At 40.7% G+C, this 20525-nt stretch overlaps 1 protein-coding gene across 4 annotated transcripts in view; it reads left to right on the plus strand.

The window, feature by feature from the left end:
* Positions 1-20525, plus strand: part of TRPC7 (transient receptor potential cation channel subfamily C member 7) — a 73106-nt gene that overhangs the window by 16225 nt on the left and 36356 nt on the right. For all 4 annotated transcript variants that reach the window (XM_064387696.1, XM_064387697.1, XM_064387694.1 and 1 more), the window contains exon 3: positions 11046-11228. In XM_064387696.1, the coding sequence (XP_064243766.1) occupies positions 11046-11228 (183 nt within the window). The remainder of the gene's footprint in view (positions 1-11045; positions 11229-20525) is intronic.

The raw sequence follows: 20525 nt of genomic DNA on the forward strand, positions 1-20525 counted from the left end.
TGAAAGAGTGAAAAGGGAAAAAAAGGTTCTTTCTACACATCAAAGCATAGACAATGCACCAGTGTAAGAAAATAGAATATTTGAATTAATGCCTCAATGGTTTTGCTCCCCTAAAAAAAATCTCAAAAACTTGAAGGAAACTTTCAGCATTTGAGGATGGCAAGACAGATGTAACTCTGGAAATACCTGGCTCTCCCAGAGAGTATGGCTGGGACACATTTGTTTCCTGTGATGCTACTGCAAGTGAGATTTTTGGCAATGCCAGCGTGCACACCATCAGTGCAATGTTTATTACCCTTTACAGCTCCCTGGGAAGTCATTTTTACTCCTACTCAGTTAAGGATGAGCAACATTGCAACTGCAACACTTACATCTTACTGCTTCCAGCTTGATTGAACACGTCCCTGGAGCAGGATTTTAGTTTAGGTGAACAACAGACATGATCATAAAAATATAAAATAACACGGAATCGTCTTATAATCATTAATGGGAGAAAACATCTGGGAAGCAGAGAGCAATAGAAAAGTGTCACATAAGGAAGCAGCACAGCAGTTGCCTCACCACTGCCAAGCAATTCAGAAACATTTTTACATATAAAGATTTTAAGCCAATCTGTGATGCTTTAGCCAGGTAGAGAAATAAGTGTAAAATCTGGAACCAGCTGAAATTGCTTTAAGGTAATTTTCCTCCTGGGATTTCAGTGTTTCCTTACAAATAAGCAGCCCATCCTCCATCAAGAGCCCATTTCTGAGGAGCTGGAAAATCCCTATACAAATAGTTTAGAAATACCTTCAAAATTTAAATGTAAAAAGTTCAGCTTACCACAATCTTATGATTGTCACATTTTGATCTTTATAACAGCTTTAATGTGGGAGAAAAACTCAGTAGCTGGCAAAATCATGACCCATTTGACCATCATCTTCAGATTTGTTGAAGCCATGATTTCTTCCTCACCCTTTGACAGAATGATGTGCAATGAAGCAGTGGGGTGACCAACAGGTGTGATCCAAGGCTGACCACTGCTCACAGATTCCTCTCTCTATAAAAATGAGGAATAACATCTCACATCTTGGATCCATCACAGCAAGGTGTGATGGGCTGGTGTATCAGTAGGTGGGATTGATCCCTAGCACAATCTCTCCCAATGATCTGGATCTCCCACAGGATGAACCTTTGTCTCTCCAGTCTGTAAGCAATAAAGGTGAGACAAACCCCTCTGTGCCCCCTCCTGCTGTTCCTGGCTGCCCTGTCCCTGTGCCGTGGAGCTGGGCCGGAGCATCCTGCATTCCCTGCCAGCTCTGCTGCCAGCTGCTCAGAGCTCTGAGCAGCAGGGACAGTGATTTGGCCACTTGCCTGTGTTTAGTTAACAGTGACAGAGTGTTTTCCTTTCTTGCCCACTGAGCGTGGAAAACAAAATGAGTCCCAGTGCTCAAACTGGTGCATGGCAGTGCAGCAAGGAGGGTTCCTGCTGCCCTGAGCTGGCTGTTGGAAAGGAAAGACTCATTGGGCCTTTCCATCTCAGTCGCTGGGGCCTCTGCAGGGATCTCAGAGCTCCTCTGACTTTGAGCTTGCCCTTACACACTCACCACTCATCTAAGAGAATTTTCTCAGCACACTTACTGATATAAAATGGCACAGAAACACAATCCCCCTTCTTCCTCCCCGCAGCAATGACTGGTACCAAGAGGGGTCCACCTTAGAGCACCAAAGATGAAGATATTTTTCAGAAAGCCAAAATCCAATTCTTGTTGAGGAAAACAGACAGAATAGGCTGCAATCACTATGTGATATCATTCCAATCCAACATTGGTGAGCTTTGCATTTAATTAGTAGCACCAAATGGCCAACCATTCAGCTGGTACCAGCACTGGGTTTTGGGAATAGTTAGGAGGCAGGAGGTTTATGATGAGCGAGATGACTGCTTTCCAAAGAGTGCTGCTCATTATTCACGTTGGGAAGGGATATCTACTGGTACTACAAATGAGCATAATGAGGATGATTGCTCTGAATAGAATATTGATGTTAGATCAGCAGATGGGAGAATGGAGTCAGGTACGTTTATCCAAGGCACTGTAGGGAATCAATATCATATTAATGAATGTAAACGAAGTAACACGTTCTGAGGATCTCAAGTCTGACATCAAATAGGATGCAGATGGGAAGTGATTTAGTTTATCCCTCATTATGTTGTTAATTGTTGTTATTGTAGATAATTATGATGAACTTATCCTCACTGAGTCCAGGCAGACTATTCAGAGAATTGTGGATAAACAGTAATGGTATACAAACAATTTCATATTGCTTTAAAATGGTGCTAGGTACTATAGTATCTATGGTTTTTTTGGTATTTACATGATCAAAAATGGCAATTTTCTGGAATATGACTCGTTGCAGGGAAATTGTCACCAGTGCATCATGAAAACAGTTCATTACCCACTGGGCATAATTTCATTCTCACTGTCCAAACTCCAGGATCTGAACTCATTTCAGAACAAAGAGATATCATTATGCACTTTTTATATTCATATTTCTGCTCAAGAAGGTTCTGCAGCACGACTTCTAGGTCTGCTCTTCTTAGAGAGGGGAGAATTTCATTATAGTCAAGAATGCTCTGTGCCAGGACTCAGCAGCTGGAATCACATTTTTCCAAAGTGCTTGGTTGCTGCTTATGTGCCATGGGAACCACAATTTCACCCACTCTGATTCTTGTGACCAGTTTTATTAGAAGCTCTCCTTGCTGGGCATTGAGAACTGTGGCAGCTGGCTGTTTGAGACCTGGAAAACGTAAGGTTATTTTCATTATTAATATGACTTGCAGTGGCTTGCAGTTAAGCCAACATTCACTTGCAGGATGGATTTAGGAGGTCTTTTTCCTGATATGCATGTGCTGCTTGTAGCCAAAATTCCTGTGCGAAGAGGGACTCATAGCACCTTTGAACTTATAAGTGTGTTTCTTAAGCAAGTTGGAGGTGCCAAATTTACCTCAGCCTAAGGGATAAATGAAGCTGTCATTAGCAAACAATTACTTTGAATTTAAATCCATTATTTTCTCCTGTATTTTCCCCATCTGATTTTCAGGAAACAGAAATTTCAAGCAGCTGAGCTGAAAAGAGCCACACAATTGAGGAAGAGCAGCTAATTCTTTTAGTGCAAGGAAGCTATTTCATCTCAACTTGTATAGGAAATAGAAATCTTCCCCAGTGAAGCTTGCAACAAAGAGATCAGGAATGTAATATACATGGGAAAATGTCAGAGAGAAAAAGTATGGATGGCATGAGAAATGAGAAGCTTGGCCTAGAGGTAACTTTGTGCTTTGATGAATCTCTGACATCAGAGCTGCAGAATGACCTGAAAGGAGGTTGTGGTGAGGTGGGAGTTGGCCTTTTCTCCCAGGTAACCAGTGATTCTCAGTGTCATAACCCCGCACAAGCAGAGAGCAAATGTTTGGATGTCATGGAGAGGGATTTGGAGCAATGCACTGCATCATCATGAGCTTGATTTTACTGCTGACATGACCAGATCTTATACTCTTCTTCAACCACAAAACCATCAGAGTGTTATTTTGAAATGCACAGTTTGCATTTAAAGAGAAGCTGTTGACAGGCCCTCTCCTTGGCCACATTTGTGGATGCCCCACATTTGGCATGCACATTTCACTAATACCTCTGTCCTCTTTATAAGACATCCAGGGACTTGATAGTTTATCTTCTGAAGACAGATGTTTCAGCATAAACATTCAAATGAGCTAGGGAAAATCTGCAAGAAAAAAAACACCTTTCACTTAGCTGAGGAATCAAAAGCTGTGGCTTATTTGTGATGTGTGCTTGAAAACAAGCTGAGGTGATAGGAAAGAGAAGTACCTCAAGCATCAAATGCCATCTTATGTTGAAAAGCTGCTATACCAACCTTAAGACTTTAAATATTCTCATTTTTAAAAGGAATTGTAGACCAATATAATTTCTGTTCTAGGTTAATTAAATATTTTCAGAGACTTGGAATGGGGTGGTAGCTCTCTCTTGAATAGCACTGATGTTCCTGCACAGGGATGCTCAGTAATGGTACCTGTCAGGCTGAAGGTGACTTTGGGGGAAAGGAGTAGAGGAGATGGAGGAGTTTTTCTGACAACTCATCAGGTATGAAAAGAAAGACTGTATTCTGTTCAGGGTGAGAACTTTGGATAAGTCAAATCATCCATTAATTTCAGTGTAGAGGGAGTTCGCATGTACAGGAAACTTATTTTAAGTTTCAGATAGTAAAGAAAATCAATAGAAGTAATACAAAAGGCTGAGAGTGGACTGATTCTGAAATTTCTTATCCTAGGGAGTCTAAAACTTTGATTGAAGAGTTAGGAATCGTGCTCAGTCTCATTCCTTAACTTTAAGGATTCTGTTTGATTCCTGCTTTTGCTTCCTGAAATAATCCATCCATTAATTTTAGATTTAAAAAAAACCACCCAGACACCTTTTAAAGGAATTGTTCCAAGGGGAGGTCAAAGTAAAGTATTTTTCCTTTCCTGTTTTTATTGATGGAAAAACACCTTCCAAAATTTATTCATTAGTTTTAGTCCCACAGAAGCTACATTTATCAAAAATACTAATAATTTCCCAGAAGGTATTATTGGTAGAGTTTGTAGATTTGTAAGAGCTAGAGTAGAAAAGAGCTAAAGTGCAAAAGAGTAGAAATGAAACAGGGAGGTACAAACCTGTCCTTTCTGCTGCTTTTGACAGTTCACACTTCAAAGTTCTTGGAATGTTATTGCTGAAGATTAAACACACACCTGGACCTGCAAATGATGCTGCAAAAGCATGGTAACAATTCTAAAAGATTTTCAACCCCACAACTAGAATTACTACCACCATCTTGTTGAGCTTCTTGAAGGACTTGATGTATCTACCAGTGAATTGGTATAAGATGAAATCCAAGTGGTTTGATTGATTCCTCACTGCTCTGTCCCCTTGTGGAGGGATATGCTCTCTCAGAGATGAGCTTCTGCAGTGCATATGAAGAGATGAATTGCAGCTAGAAAGCTGAGAAGAATAAAGGACACCAAAAAAAATAGTCTCATTGTAAATCAGTCAGTGCCACTGCCATTGGAATCTTTGTAATGATGCAAGGGATGTTATTTCCATGGCTTGTTGGAAGTCAGAAAATTTTTGGTCCTCAATCAAATGATGTTGTTGTTTTCTGGGCTTCTTTGGAGAAGAATAATGTCAACACACACATGCTGGTTTGTCCTTGGGCTTCTATATTGGCCACATCTCTTGGTGTCTCCTGACAGAATCTAAAATCCCCCTTTGCCTGGAGGCCCCTGTGCTCTGCCATGCTGCAGCCTGGCACTGCTCAGAGGACAAACCATGGCCATGTTTATCTTGGCTTCATTTAGAAGGGTCCAAATTGCTTGGAAAGCAACAGAGTCACACTTGTGAAGTGTTAAACTCTTGTATATGAACAGATTGCTTATTATATTATGCACGCTGGAGATTAAGAAGTCAAGGTCTGGATCATTTTGAAAATGAACTGAGGCATCTGTTCCTACCTCTAGAAACATTTAGCAACCTGCACCTGAGCGGGGAAATGTTTTAAATGAGCAGTGGGCTCTAAATTCAGAGACATGCCCACGGGTATGGCACAATGCACCCAGAGCTCCAATATTTCTCTGATGTGCTGCCACTTAAGGAGAAAGGGAACATAAACCAACTGGATGTGCTTTCTGCAGAATTAACTGTACAGCCTTGGCATAGACTCTGCACGTAGGCATTTAGTCTGGAAACAATAAGAATGTACTCAGCTGTATTCAAAAGTGTCAGCAGCTGGCAAAGCTCTTTGGGAGGGTGCTCAGTGCATTCCAGAGGATGTTACATGGTCAGGATCAGTGCAGGGCTCTTCCTCAGCATCCTCTCTCATCGCCTTTCCTGCCACAGGCCTTGTGCTTTTCACTCCCAACCATATGGTCAGTCAAAGACACTGTAAGTACTCAGAAGGAAATCTGTCCCACAGCTTTTCTGTACAGGTTTGTGCGTATTTCATGTGGTATCTAATTGGTAAATATTTATAAGCATTTTGAATATTTGGCATGGTGGTTTATTTAACAATTTCATTTCACATCTTGCATGAAATATTTCTGCTTTTTGTCCCCCTCCTTTCTCTCAGCTTTATTTTCTTTCTACAGTAATTTTTACTTGGGGGAGTTTTCTGTTCATATTTACAGAATTACCTCTTCATTTTTTATTTGGTGTCTCTTCTTAAAATGCTAATCTAAGCAATGCAATATTTCTCTCCTTGATATATGTGCTATGTGTGATGTAGAATAAATACAAAGAGCCAAGAGCTTAAAGAAACATAAAAAGAGACTCTGTGCAATGTGCCTACAGCTTTCATTTGCACAGCAAATTTAATGCTACCCAGAAATGCCAGATAGGTTCCTAGTCTTAGTTTTTCTCATTTCACTTAACTTTTTTACTCAGACTCCATCCCTCTGACCTGAAACAGCTCTTTTCTGAAAGAATCTGGTTGGTTTTGAACAGATGTGGAGACATGACAGAGTTCATTTAGAACATAATCAACAGATAATAATAGGGTACTCAGAGAAATTGCAGTGAATGACAAGTACCATCAGCCTTTTCAAAACAGCAAAATTAGACATTTTTAACTCCACATGCACAACAGTGTTAGAAGAAGCAGGAAATTACTAATTTGGAATCCTTTTATTACATCCTAGTTTTTTAAAAAATTATATTGTAACATTCTCAGGCATTATCCTGATCCTGCTCTGCTCACTGCCTCTATTGGAAATAAAATTGTCTTCCATGTGTTATTTGAAACAGACTGGCTCTCTTGCCTACTTGGTTGTATCCCTCATCTTCCTCTCTGAGGCATGACAGCACTCAGCCTGTCAGGATGAGGCCCCAGCATCTCTCATGTGTAATTTGCAATTTTCATTACTGTAAAAAACCATCTGGTTTATGAGCCTCTTAATCCTCAGACTTCCATAATATGGCACCTAATTGGGGGAGCTTGGGAACGTTTGGGTTATTGCCATTGCCTGTGTCTGCTTCTGCTGCCCTGCCAGGAGAACTGAGCTGGATTTTGTGTCTCCAGCCCTGAGTTTCTTGTTGTGGTACAAGTCTGACCCTGCTTGCCACCCACTGCCTGTCCAGGCTTGCAGCCAGGATGGTTCTCCACAAAACTTATTTAGACAGCAGGGCCATGAAGTGCCTGGTTTAGAGGTTGAGCCTGGCTGGCAGGGCAGTGCTGAAGTGGGGACTGTCCCTCTGTACCCCGAGACACAGTGGCCATCTGCCCCGCTGTGTTCTGGCAGAGCCAGGGGAGTCCTCAGGGTTTATGATCTTCAAAAACCTTGGTGTAACAAGAATCACAGAGAATCACAGAATCACAGAATCCTCTGAGTTTGAAGGCACCCACACAGATCATCAAAGTCCAGCTCCTGGCCCTGCACAGTGCAGCCCCAAGAATCCCATCATGTTCCTGAGAGTGTTGAGCTCCTTGAGCTGTGTCAGGTTTGTTGTTGTGACCACTGCCCTGGGGAGGCTTTTCCAGTCCCCAGTCACCCTCAGGGTGAAGAATATTTTTCTAATATCCAACCTAAACCTCTCCTGACACAGCTTCAGGCCATTTCCCCAAGTTCTGTAACTGCTCACCAGTGTCTGGAAGTATTTGGAAATGCATCCTTGTTCTTCACCTCTTCCTTCCACCCCTGGCTAATCTCTGCCCTGGGGTGCAGCCTTCCATCCACTGTCCCAGCACTGCTCCCTGCAGGGAAAGCAGCATCTTGGACGCTTCCAAATGTGTGAAATACAGGCAAAGGTGTGAAATAAAGAGTGCTGGCATGAATACCAACAGAACTTGGATGTTGCTTGTAAATAAATCTTCTTGGCTTCCTTGGGATTTTTCCTGTGCGTCAGAACTCACAAGTCAGGATTTTGCATGCAGGTACAGAATTTCTGCTTGCGTCACCAGAACTGTGCTTTGCAAGCCAGGATCAGGAGAAGCTTGGCTGTCAGACCTCTGTTCATCTCAGTTTTAAGTAAAGAATAATGTGTGCTTGAGAGAAATACCCTGACATGAGGAGAGTCATTGAGTGTGCTCTCACCATCAGGGTGATCAGGATTTTCTATGATGACTGTGAGCATTAAGGAGGCCAGAACAAAGATGACAAATGATTTTGTAAAAGGGATCATCAGAAGACACAACAGGTTCAGCAATCTTTGAGACTTGTCTTAGCAGTCTCCTGAGAGATGTAATCTGCCCACCTGCCTGACTGCAGAATTGCTGGAGGCTATTTTATTATTTTATTTTATTTTATTTTATTTTATTTTATTTTATTTTATTTTATTTTATTTTATTTTATTTTATTTTATTTTATTTTATTTTATTTTATTTCATTTTATTTTATTTTATTTTATTTTATTTTATTTTATTTTATTTTATTTTATTTTATTCTTTCTACAGCTTGTACCTTGGACAGGATGTATGCCTGCTTGTGTCTACTTAAAAATCAGAGTAAAAATTTTTTAATTAGGAAATCATCCATAGTTTCTACAAATGTACAGAACCAATAAAAACATTAAGGTTGGAGACATGCATAAAGTTGGGTCTTGATAGAGTTTGCCAGCTGGGAACCTGTCATTTGCAGATGCTTTTGGAAACACTTTCCCAGTTGCTACTAAATGTCTTTCCTCAAAGAAAGAAGAAGGGGGAAAATAATCAATCTAATACAAAATAGTTGCTCAGATGATGTGGAAGTGGTGATGAGAATTACCTAAAATGTTCTGGTTAAGAGATAAGCTTGTGAACTTTGCAAACAGTACATAGAGAATGGCATTAAAGCCCAGCAGAGTTCTCAACCTTGTTTTTTTTTTAAGCTGCTGAGCTAATTAAGCATCTCCATTACCTGTGGCAGCAAGGCATTTCATTCCCACCCTACACGTGTTTTCAGATCTATCTATATTTGTTGTCCTTCACTAGTTCTGTAATTATTTTGAGGCTGATATATTTGTTTGGCCATCTATTCTTTCAGTGAAGAGGTAAGCTTTCAATTTATTGAAATTCATCTTGGTGTGGGGAAGATTAAAGCATGGAATTGATTTGAGAGGAGTGCTTTGAAGCCATAAAGTACAATCTGTCTTTCATTTACATTTCAGACCTTACCTCACCCTGTATTTGTAAACAATTACTGCACAAATCCTGTCTATCTCCACAAAATGTTCAGGCACTAGATTTCGATGTAAATGGACCATTTAGACCTAAATGGACCATCTTTTGCCTGAGACATAAGAACAGGCAAGAGCATCTTAATGCTCTAGCTTGGCACATTTATGGAAGTCTTGGTGCCCCAGCTTCTGCAATGGGGCATTCACCCAAATAAAGATCAGCTTGTTGTTCTCTCAGGTCTCCTCTTAATGAAGATTTGAAGTTGTTGCTCCTGTCCGTTAAAACCACAATTAGAACACCTGGTCTGATTACAGCACTCAAGGACAAAGAGAGGAACTCAGATCTAAACTTTTTTGATACATAAGAGGATGTAAGCATACAAGTTTCACCTTGCAGAAGGTGCCAGCAGTAAAATCCCCACTATTCCCCAGTGTCTTCAGCCCCTTCTCCTAAACACAGATCAGAAATGGCTTCTTCCCTTTTCTGTCAGAATGCTCCACTGAGGGGCTTTCTGGGCTCCTGTGTTTATTATTCTGTGATTATTCAATTATTCTGTGCTCTTCCATGCATGAAAAGCGAAGTTGGGACACACACACATTCAGGGTAGGAGTAACCTCAAACCTATGAAAAAGTCATTAAACCAACTGATTTTAAAATTTCATTATCATCTCAGTTCTGAAGGGTTAAAACTGACCAAAGAAGTTAAGCCACATCTAATTAAGTATTTTAGGCAGTGCTGTTCTAATTAATGAATGTTTGTACAGTGCTTTGAGAACTTTGTGTAACAACGAAGGCTAATATGTTGCTATGTGTAAATGATAGAGTTGATAATTTAGAAAATACAGAAGCATAAAGCCAAGTTACCTTTATCACTCCATCAAAGCCAGGTTTAACTATCTTCTTATTTTGGCTGCTGGCTTAATTAGATGAGGTACTGAATTTAATTAACTCATCAAACCTAATTTGAAAAGACCTCTCAAGTCAGTTAGAGCTTGTCTTATGCTTATTGTTTGCATGGAGCCTTTAATATCATCATTTTGTTATTATATGAATGGGAGCCTTAATCGTATTCTAATTTACAACATTTACTCAGATGGTGGCACTTTCCTCATTTTTTTAAGTGTCAGCATGTGAAAATCAATCACAATTTAATTCAAGGCAGGGAACTTGCTCTTCTAGTCCTCTGTCAAGTCAGGTACAGGTTATCTCTTTCCCCACAAGTGTAATTTGAGTTTTCAAAGTGAAATTATTTCACAGGAAATCATGTTGAGTTTCTGAAGTTCCATTTCTTGGAGAGGTGTTGTGACAATGATCATCTGGATACTCTTTCAGGAATGTTTAACTAAATTCTAAGGTTTGAGGCTGAAGTTGGTATTGCAACTGTATTATTCATTTGAACACATCTGTGTGTGATGCTTGTACCAGTCTGAAACGTCTCGAAAGTTACGAAAGAAGGAATTACTAGGAAAGAATCTAAACTGAAAAGTTTGTTGTATATTTTAACCAGTTAGTAGGACATTTTTTTGCCATATTTTTACATTCCTAAAGATACACCATACAGAGAGCAGAGATCAACTGATCGCTTATAATCAAAATTTCCCCAGAAATTATTTACTTGTTCTGCAAAACCTGTTCTATTATCATGCAAACTATGCTGCTGATAGAGATATTGCTAATTAAGTCTGGAGGAGTTCTTGTACTTTTGTGAAAAGCCATCAACATGCTGTGTAAATCAAATGCTTTCTTACTCTTCCAGGCAGCAGTTTTGCAGAAGCAACCTTGCTCACAATTGCTCTCTCTTCCCTTTTTCATTTGCTGTTTGCAGCCCAGCTTTCCAGCACACAATTAAATCCTTTTTTTCTGTTTTCCCTCAGAACGACTATCGGAAGTTATCTATGCAATGCAAGGACTTTGTGGTGGGGGTGCTGGACCTGTGCAGAGACACTGAGGAGGTGGAGGCGATTCTGAACGGAGATGTGAACATCCACTTGTGCCCTGAGCACCACCGGCCAAGTCTGAGCAGGATTAAACTTGCTATTAAATATGAGGTCAAAAAGGTGAGCTCTTCATTTGGGTCCCATATGTCTTCACATTTAATTATGCTTCCTTGATGCCACCTGAAAAATAAGCAAAAGATAGATTTTAGTGGGACCCGGACTGTCCCTAGAATTTTAGCAACTTGTGGCTTAATTTGCATTTTCTCACATCCTTTAATGTGGAGAAGTTTATCTGCAAAGTGAAAAAATAAATCTTCTAGAAGTATTTGAAACAACTAGTCTGCCTTACAGAAGTGTGTTGTGTGAATGGAAAATGTTATTCTGGCAAATTCTAGGTCTGGGTGGTCCCAATTAATTGCTTCTACAATATGCTTTGATGGAAACTGGGCTCCTGCTACAGGACTCAAAGAGCATTCCAAATTTTCTAGCTAACATCTGCTCTCTCATTCCCCTCCCAAACCCACCACCTGCTTCATTTTGCCTCTTGACTGTGCTGCTGTGCTGGCTGGAGAAGGTCTTTTCCTGTTATGAAAGCCATTAATTAAGGAGTCTTAAAACATATTTGAAATTAAATGCTTTCATGCAGGAGCACGTAGCACAGAGCCAAATATTCTCTCCTAGGCTGTTGTGTCTCTGCTTTGTTCCATCACTGAACTGAACATCTCAGTTCACTCTCAGCCTGATGTTCTACAAGCTGGGTCAAGCTTAGTTGTTGAAACTGTTGCTTTGGTAACGGGAGGCCAAACTTGCTCTGGTGCTCTTTCAGAAAATGAACTAATCTAGAAGACGCAGATAGTACCTCATCATGGAACAGTGCCCAGTGATCCATGACCTGAGAATCATCAGTCACAGAATCACGGAACATTCTGAGCTGCAAGGGACCTTGAGCCTTTTCAATGTGTGAATTCTCCTGTGCTACTTTGCTCACTTATCCTTCTCAAAATTTGTGTCACCTTTTTGGAAAAAGACCACGAGCTGGAGCTGCTGTGCTGCTCTGGGCACTTCCACCCTGGCTTACCTGGTTCCAGAGGGACATTCACCCATTTCTGACCCTGTCTCTATGTGCAGCTTTTCACAATGCATGAACATTGACCTAAAGCACCAGCGGGAGGTCATGTACAGTTGATCTTTTCATGTATAAATATCTTCCTAAGCCCAGGAAAGCTGAGCATCCTTTGTGGATCACAGCAACTTGTTGCACACTGATAACAACTGTTAAAGTAATTGCAGGGCATGAACAGGAGCATTCAGCAGTCTGGTGATGGCTCTCAGGTCAGCACTTTTCAGCACATTCTTTTCAGCAGCTGGTTTGGTGTGTGTTTATGTGTAAGATGAATATTTAACTGCTAACTCCAAAACAGACAGTTCAGTCTGTGGGGGACGCAGATACACAGAGAAATGGCTTTGGCTTTGGCAGTGATATGATAATGGACTGATATTGGTCACACTTGCTGAACAAAGACATTGTGTTATGGGAACACATTAATTCCTTGAGAGGTAATGCACTTCAGGTGCAAGCTTTTATTCAATTGAGAGATATTTAGGTTTATGTGTACAGATCTTGTGATTTGAAATCCATTTTCATTTTAAGGAAATCCTATAATAGAGAGGGGTCAGAGGGAGGGTGAAGTATTATGCATATTTAATAAACTGATTCTTGGACAGAGTCTCTAAATTAAGTAACTTTTTCTAAGCTAATGACTCATCATGACTAGACCTTGTCCAGTTCTGGGCTCCTCAGTACAAGAGAGATGTGCAGTTCCTGTAACAGGTCCAGCAGAAAACAAAGATAATTAAGGCACTGGAGCACCTTTCTTATGAGGAAAGGCTGAGGGAGCTGGTCCTGCTCACACCTGAGAGGAGAGACCTGAGAGGAGACCCCATCAATGTCTGTCAGTGCCTGCAGGGAGGGTGTCCAGAGCATGGAGCAGGCTCTGCTCAGTGCTCCAGCTAGCAGGACAAGAGACATCAGACAGGAATTGATGCCCAGGAAGTTCCACCTGGATATGAGGAAGAATTTCTTCACTGTTCATGTGACCAAGAACTGGAAGAGATCACCCAGAGAGTGTGGAGTCTCCCTCACTGGGGATATTCAAGAACTGTCCCAACATAATCCCGTGCCATGTGCTCTGGGATGACCCTGCTTGGGCAGGGGTTTTATACAAAAGAACTTCAGAATGGTCTGACAAAAAAAAAAAAAAAAAAGAAAAAAGAAAGAGGGGTTAGTTGTTATGAGTTATTTTTTCATTAAGTTCATATCCAGACTAAATATTTGCACTCACATGGGAAATTTTAAGAAATATTTGATGTTTAAAAAATCTATTTCTACCATTAGCTTCTTAATTCACATTTCCATATTAATACTCAGTGCCTACAATAGGCTTTCTTTGATGAAAAATTGCAGGGAACCATGAAACACATTGAAAATTATTATTTAATATCCATTATTTTACTTTTACAGCTGCTGATGCAGTCTGTATTTCATCACATTTTTATTTCTAGAGTCTGGGAAAGATGTCAAGGACTCCCACCTTCAGACAGAAGAGCAATTGCATCTGCAGAGTTTCATCAGGCCTTTGCAAAATCTTTTAAAATCTTCCTAGTTCTTCCAAATTTCTTTGTTACATCACTGTCCTCATACAGTGCAGTTACTGCAGTCATGGTGTCTAAGGAAAATCTGTGTTCACATCAGAGCTGAAGCCCTCTTACCTCCTCTGGTCAGTAAACCTGCAGCTGGTATCTACAGCAGGTTTTTTTTCCACATTAATGGAAATGTCTCTGCATTTTTCCTTCTGTGTTTCCAATTAAAGTCCCCTGTTACCTTGTTCATTTTCAACTTCAAAAAAGCAATTCTCTGCTCAAGTGAAAGGACACGGTTTTATTGATCATTATCTTTTTTCCTAATTCACAAAGTTTGAGATGAGCCTTGTAAAGTCATTCAAGAAAGCATCAACAATTACAGGCTTCACTTGTTGGTCTCTTTTTTCCTTTTCTTTTCTTCTGCAATGCCTCCTACTAACACATATGAGAAGATGGTGAGAAGCTTAAGGCTATAATTCAAGGACTTTGTATAAAAGATATTTGAAGAATTAAGAAACTCTGTTTTTACATATTTTGCAGCAAGGAGAAACCCAAAATTACAGTAGTTTATAAAGTGTTCATAAAAATGGTGTATTGCTGTTATTCTTCACACTTTTTGAGAGAACTAAATAATCATTCCAGGATTTTTGGAAAAAATTCACTCAAATGTCCTCTGACCAAGTTTTCCAGAGGCATTTTTCCATTTAGATCAGCTGTCTTAATGATTCCTTGAAATTTATCAAAATGCAAACAGTTTGTCAAAAGCAAAACAAACAATTTTCAAACACTTAAGCATTTACTGAGTCCTGGATTCTTTCCAAGAACTGAACTTTTAGCCCATGTTATGGGATTGTTGCAAATGTACCATTGTCTCCCCTGGTTTATTTAGTGATGCTTTGCACTTGCTCACTTCAGCCAATTTGAGATTTCTTTCTCGTCCAGCACTGCAGGGTCTGGGGCACAGGGAGGAGGAGGGTGGGATGCAGGAGGAGCAGCCAAGCACTCTGATGATGCTGCACTTGTGTTCACCTGGACACTGGAGCAGAGGCTGGGAGCTCTCACAGTGAGAGAAAACTCTGGTGGGGTCCAGCAGCTGCTCATAGAAGAGGCAAAATAAAAAAAAAAAACCATCATTAAAGGGGAGCAGGTTGTTTTAGTGGATTGTAACCAAAAGTGGCTTGAGTTGCTAAGCTGAAGTTCTGATCCCAAGGAGCTCTGTGGCCATGGGTACCCACATGCTCCTCATGCAGGTTTACAACATCTGAAATCTTACTGCACTCTTTCCTGAAAATTTTATAGTAAGGGGTTTTTTTCTTTTCCTGAAACATTCAAACAAATTTATTTTCACCCAGGTACTTGCTATGTAAGGGTAGCACACATTTTTTCCCTGTGTGAACTCATTTCTAATTAAGCCAGAATATGATTTTTTTTGAGAGGCAGAGTTACAGAGGTTGGAACTACCCTTGAACAGCCAACGGTGAGAAAATTAAAGTTTTGATGTCTTACAACAAAACCATTTTGCTGCTGTATATCAGCTGAAGGGATGCACATATTTTATGTTCTCATTTTAGTCTGTACCAATATGATCCTTTCTTGTCGCTCTTTAATGTTGGCAGGGGACTTGTGTCAACATTTACCTTTAGGTGTAAAGCTGTGGTTTCTCTGTAGGTGCACAGTTATTGCTCTTCTGTAGGAGGTGACATTCATTTCCCTTCTTTCCCAATGGCAAAATTAACATTGCTCTATTCTTCTAATTGCAAATATTGAGTGCCCACCTCTGTCTTCTCAGCAGCTCTGCCCACAACCACCACAAAGCCAGAGCACCTTTCTCTTTCACCAGTTTTAATTTAATTAACAGTAAGACACACAAATTGAGTTGGGAAAAAAAATAAGAATTAAACAGAACACCAGATGGCTGTGTAAATCCTATTTAAGAGAGAGCTGGAACAGGAACTTTTTCATAACTATATTATTAATAATTAACATATGGAGGATGCTCTGAACAGAATACTCACTGCTGCATTAGATTATAACTTTTCACTGTGTTGGTCACATGACTCAGATACTTAAGGGCATGAGAAGTCCCAGCTCTCATTAACTGCTGCAACAGCCTGAGGGGAGCTGGAGAAGGCTTGGAGAACCAGCCCTGCCTGTGCTGGAGACAGTTTTGCCCCCCAAATGTGCAGTTGCAGACACTGCCCCAAACAAGCTCCACCAGAACATCCTTAGGGATGTTACCTGGGACAGCTCGGGTTCTTCTCAGGAAGCACAGGAAGATAAAGTGGAGAACAGAGGGCAGGAGAAACCCAGAAGTGACCAGAAGTTCTGGCAGTAGGAGAGCAAGGAGTGTCTCTGTGCCACATGCCATGGTGGGTGAGATCTCTCTGCCCTCAAGCTGCAGTTATCCTGCAGGGAGAACCCTGGGGCACGATGGCTGCAGGGGAGAGGGCAGAGGGCACACCAGGGCCCAGCCACACCTGCACACCAGCCTGAACACCCATGGAAAACTACATTTGGGTAACCCAAATGAAGTGATTCACATCCACAACTTCAGTGCAGGAATTTCTCACAGGACAAGCATTGACCTTTCAGTGCCCCAGTGGCTGTAACACACACAGATATGGCTTGGAACAGGACAGGTTTGTGGTTTACTGTCTGATGAGAAGCCTCAAGGAAAAGAACTTCTCAATCAAAAGGTTTCCAGAGAGTTGTATTTTTGTTTCTGCAATCCCTCATTAATTTTTTTCCCCACTTTTTAGTTTCAGGAATATGTAAATGAGGACTTGTGAAGTCATTGATGGCCTGGACAGAGGTGGTGGGAAGAAAAGCATCTCTTGCTTCTGTCAGGGGAGAGTCAGTGAATACTGTAAAATGTAATTTAATGTCAGTGGAAACACTGTGGTCATCCTGGACTCTAAAGCTTATCCATGTAATTTTTCTTTTTACATTTTTAATTGCATGTTGCAAATGTTTTGACAGAGATTGGAAAGGGAAGGAGTTACTTCCCTTCCCCACAGAATGCACTTCTATATCTGAGTATTTCATTAGCAAGGTTCCTTCCTCCCACTAAAATCTGTGACTCTGATTATTTCCTTTTTCCCAGATGTTTTAATTTCTTTTCTTTTCCTTGACGAATCTCATTTTGTTACTTCCTGCACATCCATCCATCCTCTTAAGGTTTCAATGAATCATTTCTCCATCCTGAATATTGTCTGCAATATTCCCAGTTTGCTGTAATATGCAGACTTAATTATTTTCATTTGCAAAGTGTCACAGGGCCTTAAATGTCCATCAAGATCCAGACAAGTAAGCACAAGAACACATCAAAACCATTGTATGGATGTGCATCACTGATGAGAGGGCTTAAAATTACCTTTATTAACAATTAATAATAAAATTCCTATAAAAAAGGACAATTTATATGGTTTGCTACAAACCTGACCTTAGCTGACTCCAATTTTGACTTTGCCTAAATCCCCATAGGCAATGTTTTAAATCTTTCCTTCTGTACCCTCTGTGGCTGTTTTTTTATACACCAAAAGGACATTGTTGTTTGGTAGTTTTTTATTATGGCATGTTTTTAGATGAATAATTCAATGATAAGGATTTTCAAGTGGTTTTGATTTTGCACAGATATGAAAATCCTGGAATGTTAAAGGCTGGGACTTGCAATTCAGTCTCTTGTTTTCAGATAAATAATTCAGTGATAAGATTTATTCATATATGTAAAAAGAGGAGAAATCAGACAGTAACAATAAATCTCTTCAGAAAACATGCAGCCCACTAGAAGAAGAAACTGAAGTTTTCCAAAGAGCCAAGCACCTTATTCCCTACCCTAGAGGAGAATGCTGAGCCCAAAAAAGCCCAATCTTTATCTCAGAAAAGTCAAATTATAAAGAAACTTAAAGGCAAAGCAAAGTTTGAACGGAACCAATCAAAGAATTTGTGTAAATTCTGCATTTTCCTGTTACACATATCAAACAGATCGGACTTACCTTTTCATTTCAAATGGCCTAAAATTAATAGGAAAACAACAAAAGTCCCTTCTGCTATTATTATTAATTTTGCCTTTCCAGTCAGTGCTGAGAGAATTAGTGTCAATGGGCAAATTGCATTTGCAGTGCTCTTGGCAGTTTTATTTACCTCATTATTTTTGTTTTCTATTAGACCAATTTGTTTTTAGTGGGTTTGAGTTGTCCCTGTTTCCACCGCTGTCCCTCCTCTAACAGGATCATGCCTTGCCCTTTCCAGAGCTGAGCCACACGGGGCTTTGGGGCCATCACACCAGCCCTGGGGTGACCTTCACTGCCCCGCTCCTGTCCCCTGCCACCTCTGCAAAGTGAGAGCCCAGCCCTGGTAATGCACTCACAGATTTAGCAGGGAGCAGATCTGCCCCAAACACTCTTGTTTTTATACGGCAGGGTGAGTCACAGGAAGGAGATGTGGCTGTAAACTGGAGCTATGTGAAGGTTTTCAGTGCTCAAAATTATAATTTTGTACTGGATAACTCAGGTCAACCAGCAAGTGGATCCAGATACTGGATTTCAATAAAACTGGGGGAATGTGTGTGTATCCTTGGTTTTGGTGTGGGTATTTACCCTCTGCCAAATGGCTCTAACAACAAAGACATTTTGGTTTAGAAGGAAACAATGTGAAAAGTTTTGTGAAAGGTGCAATTTATTACTAAAACTGTTCTAAATCCTTGTGGGTTTATGCCCTAAATGTAACTCAGAGGCTGAGGTTGCACAATTAGTTGGGGATTTTTTTTCCTGATAATCCTGGCTCAGCTGGACCTTGCTTACAAATACAAACCTTTCCCCTTTGCTACAGGTTTAAAAGCACTGAGGTCAGACTCCAGACAGCAGGTCTGAATATTCACCGAGCCTGTCACAAAGCTCATCTGCAGGATGAGCAAGAAGCTCATGAATATTTGTGTGATGCCATTAGGCAGTCAAATGAGCCCCAGGGACAGAGGGAGAGCTGCAGCAATCCTCAGGGCAGGGACATTTCCTTGTTCTCTGGGTGTCTGCAGCAATACCTCAGAGGACCCTTTGTCACGTACTGTTTCCTTTCATGCTGTGGATAGATCCCATTGAAATGAGATTTGATCAGCTGAATTTTCTCTCATCCATGAAAATCTTTCTTTTGCATCGGGACAAAGGAATTTGGACCTGTTTTTACTCTCTTTTGTCAGGTTAGTCTGGTGCAAAGTGTTTTTTAAAACAGGGCTTGTGACCATGGATAGAATTTAACTATAATTAGAGCAGATATTTTTTTGTGAAAAAGTCCCAAGGTCACAGCGTGGGTTTGTTGAATGGAACCTTACTTGTTATTTTTAATTCATTAGCAGTAGCGTATGTACTTTTCTATTTCTTTCTTAAACTTTCTGCAGTTTTATTTGCCTCTCTTGCAGCCACAACAGCAAAGAGTGAACCAAGTTCCAGCCATATTTACCCTTTGGCAGAATTTAATAGCACATGCATTTGCTAAAGACAATTTTTTTCTCACTCCAGAACATGCAATAAATACCTAATATATAGAATATCCCACCTGCTTCTGCTAAGGTGTCAGAATAGTTTTTGCAAAACAAAGGGCTCTTCGTTCACTTGGAAGTTCACAGAGCAGAGTACAATGTGGAGATAAGGAAAGGCTTCTGTCTGTGCTGGTCTTTCCCTGCACTGCGTGTTTTCCAGCAAACTTCAGTAATTCCCTCTGAGCTCTGTCATCTTCTGCTCTGCATCAAGTGAAACAACTCTGTAACGGATCTTTTACTGGATAAAAAAAAATATTTTGAGACATTTTTCACCTTTTTTCCTGCCCCTAAAAAAGTATGTTTCAGTTCAAGAAAAGTATTTTATTCAGTGTAAATGCAGACCCTTTATTTAGGCTTCAAGCCTTAAAAATACCTAAAATATCAAAGGAATCTTCAAAAGAGAGAAGTGTTATAAAAGCAGATAAACAATGTTTTTTTTAATACAGTCAGTGATTTTTTTTCATCTCTTATTTGCATGTGGGCATATGTTTACCTCTTAATTCATCTGATCCTCTTTGGTGAAATGGCAGGGTATTTTTCACCCTTCAGGGGTGCAATATCCTGCTTTGACCTTTCCCTGAGTTTTTCCCACCCCTGCCAATGTTTGCTGATACTCCCACGGTGTTCAGTGACCTGCTGAAAAAGGATGATTTCATTTCTCCTTTGGTGAAGGCTTTGCTGGGAGAATCATGGCACTGCCTGAGCAGCAAGCCCAGCTTTCTCTCCCTCCCTCCCTCTGGTTTTGCTCAAGCACAGCAAAGCTGCAAGGAAGCCTCAAGTCCCCTTCCAGACCAGCCCTGGCTTTGGTCCTGCTGGGAACACGATCATGGCAAGCTCAGCTCGGGCTGTGTTTGTCTCTGAGGTGTCAGGAAATCTTTGTGATTATTCTGATGTACCTTTAACTTTCCAGAGCACACGATGTGTGTGGTCCAGATGCCACCTGGTTTGTCCAGTGTGTGGATCCCTGCAGGAGCACTGCTCCTCTGCTCCTGACACCACAGAATCACAGAATGGTTTGGGCTGGAAAGGGACCTTAAAGATCACCCAGGTCCAACCCTCCTGCCATGGGCAGTGCTGGCAAAATGGGGAAAGCCATGTATGCAACCCATTTGCTGCCTCCTTCTTTTTCCCTTGTAGTTCAGGGGCACAACGTGCCAATTGAAACCCTTTGTATGACTCATTTGAATCAGCATTTTCCCTCAGATTTCTGGCATTTGAAGCATTACACACCCAGCCCAGGGTTC

The sequence above is a fragment of the Passer domesticus genome, chromosome 13 (assembly GCF_036417665.1).
Source record: "Passer domesticus isolate bPasDom1 chromosome 13, bPasDom1.hap1, whole genome shotgun sequence".
Taxonomy (NCBI): Eukaryota; Metazoa; Chordata; class Aves; order Passeriformes; family Passeridae; genus Passer; species Passer domesticus.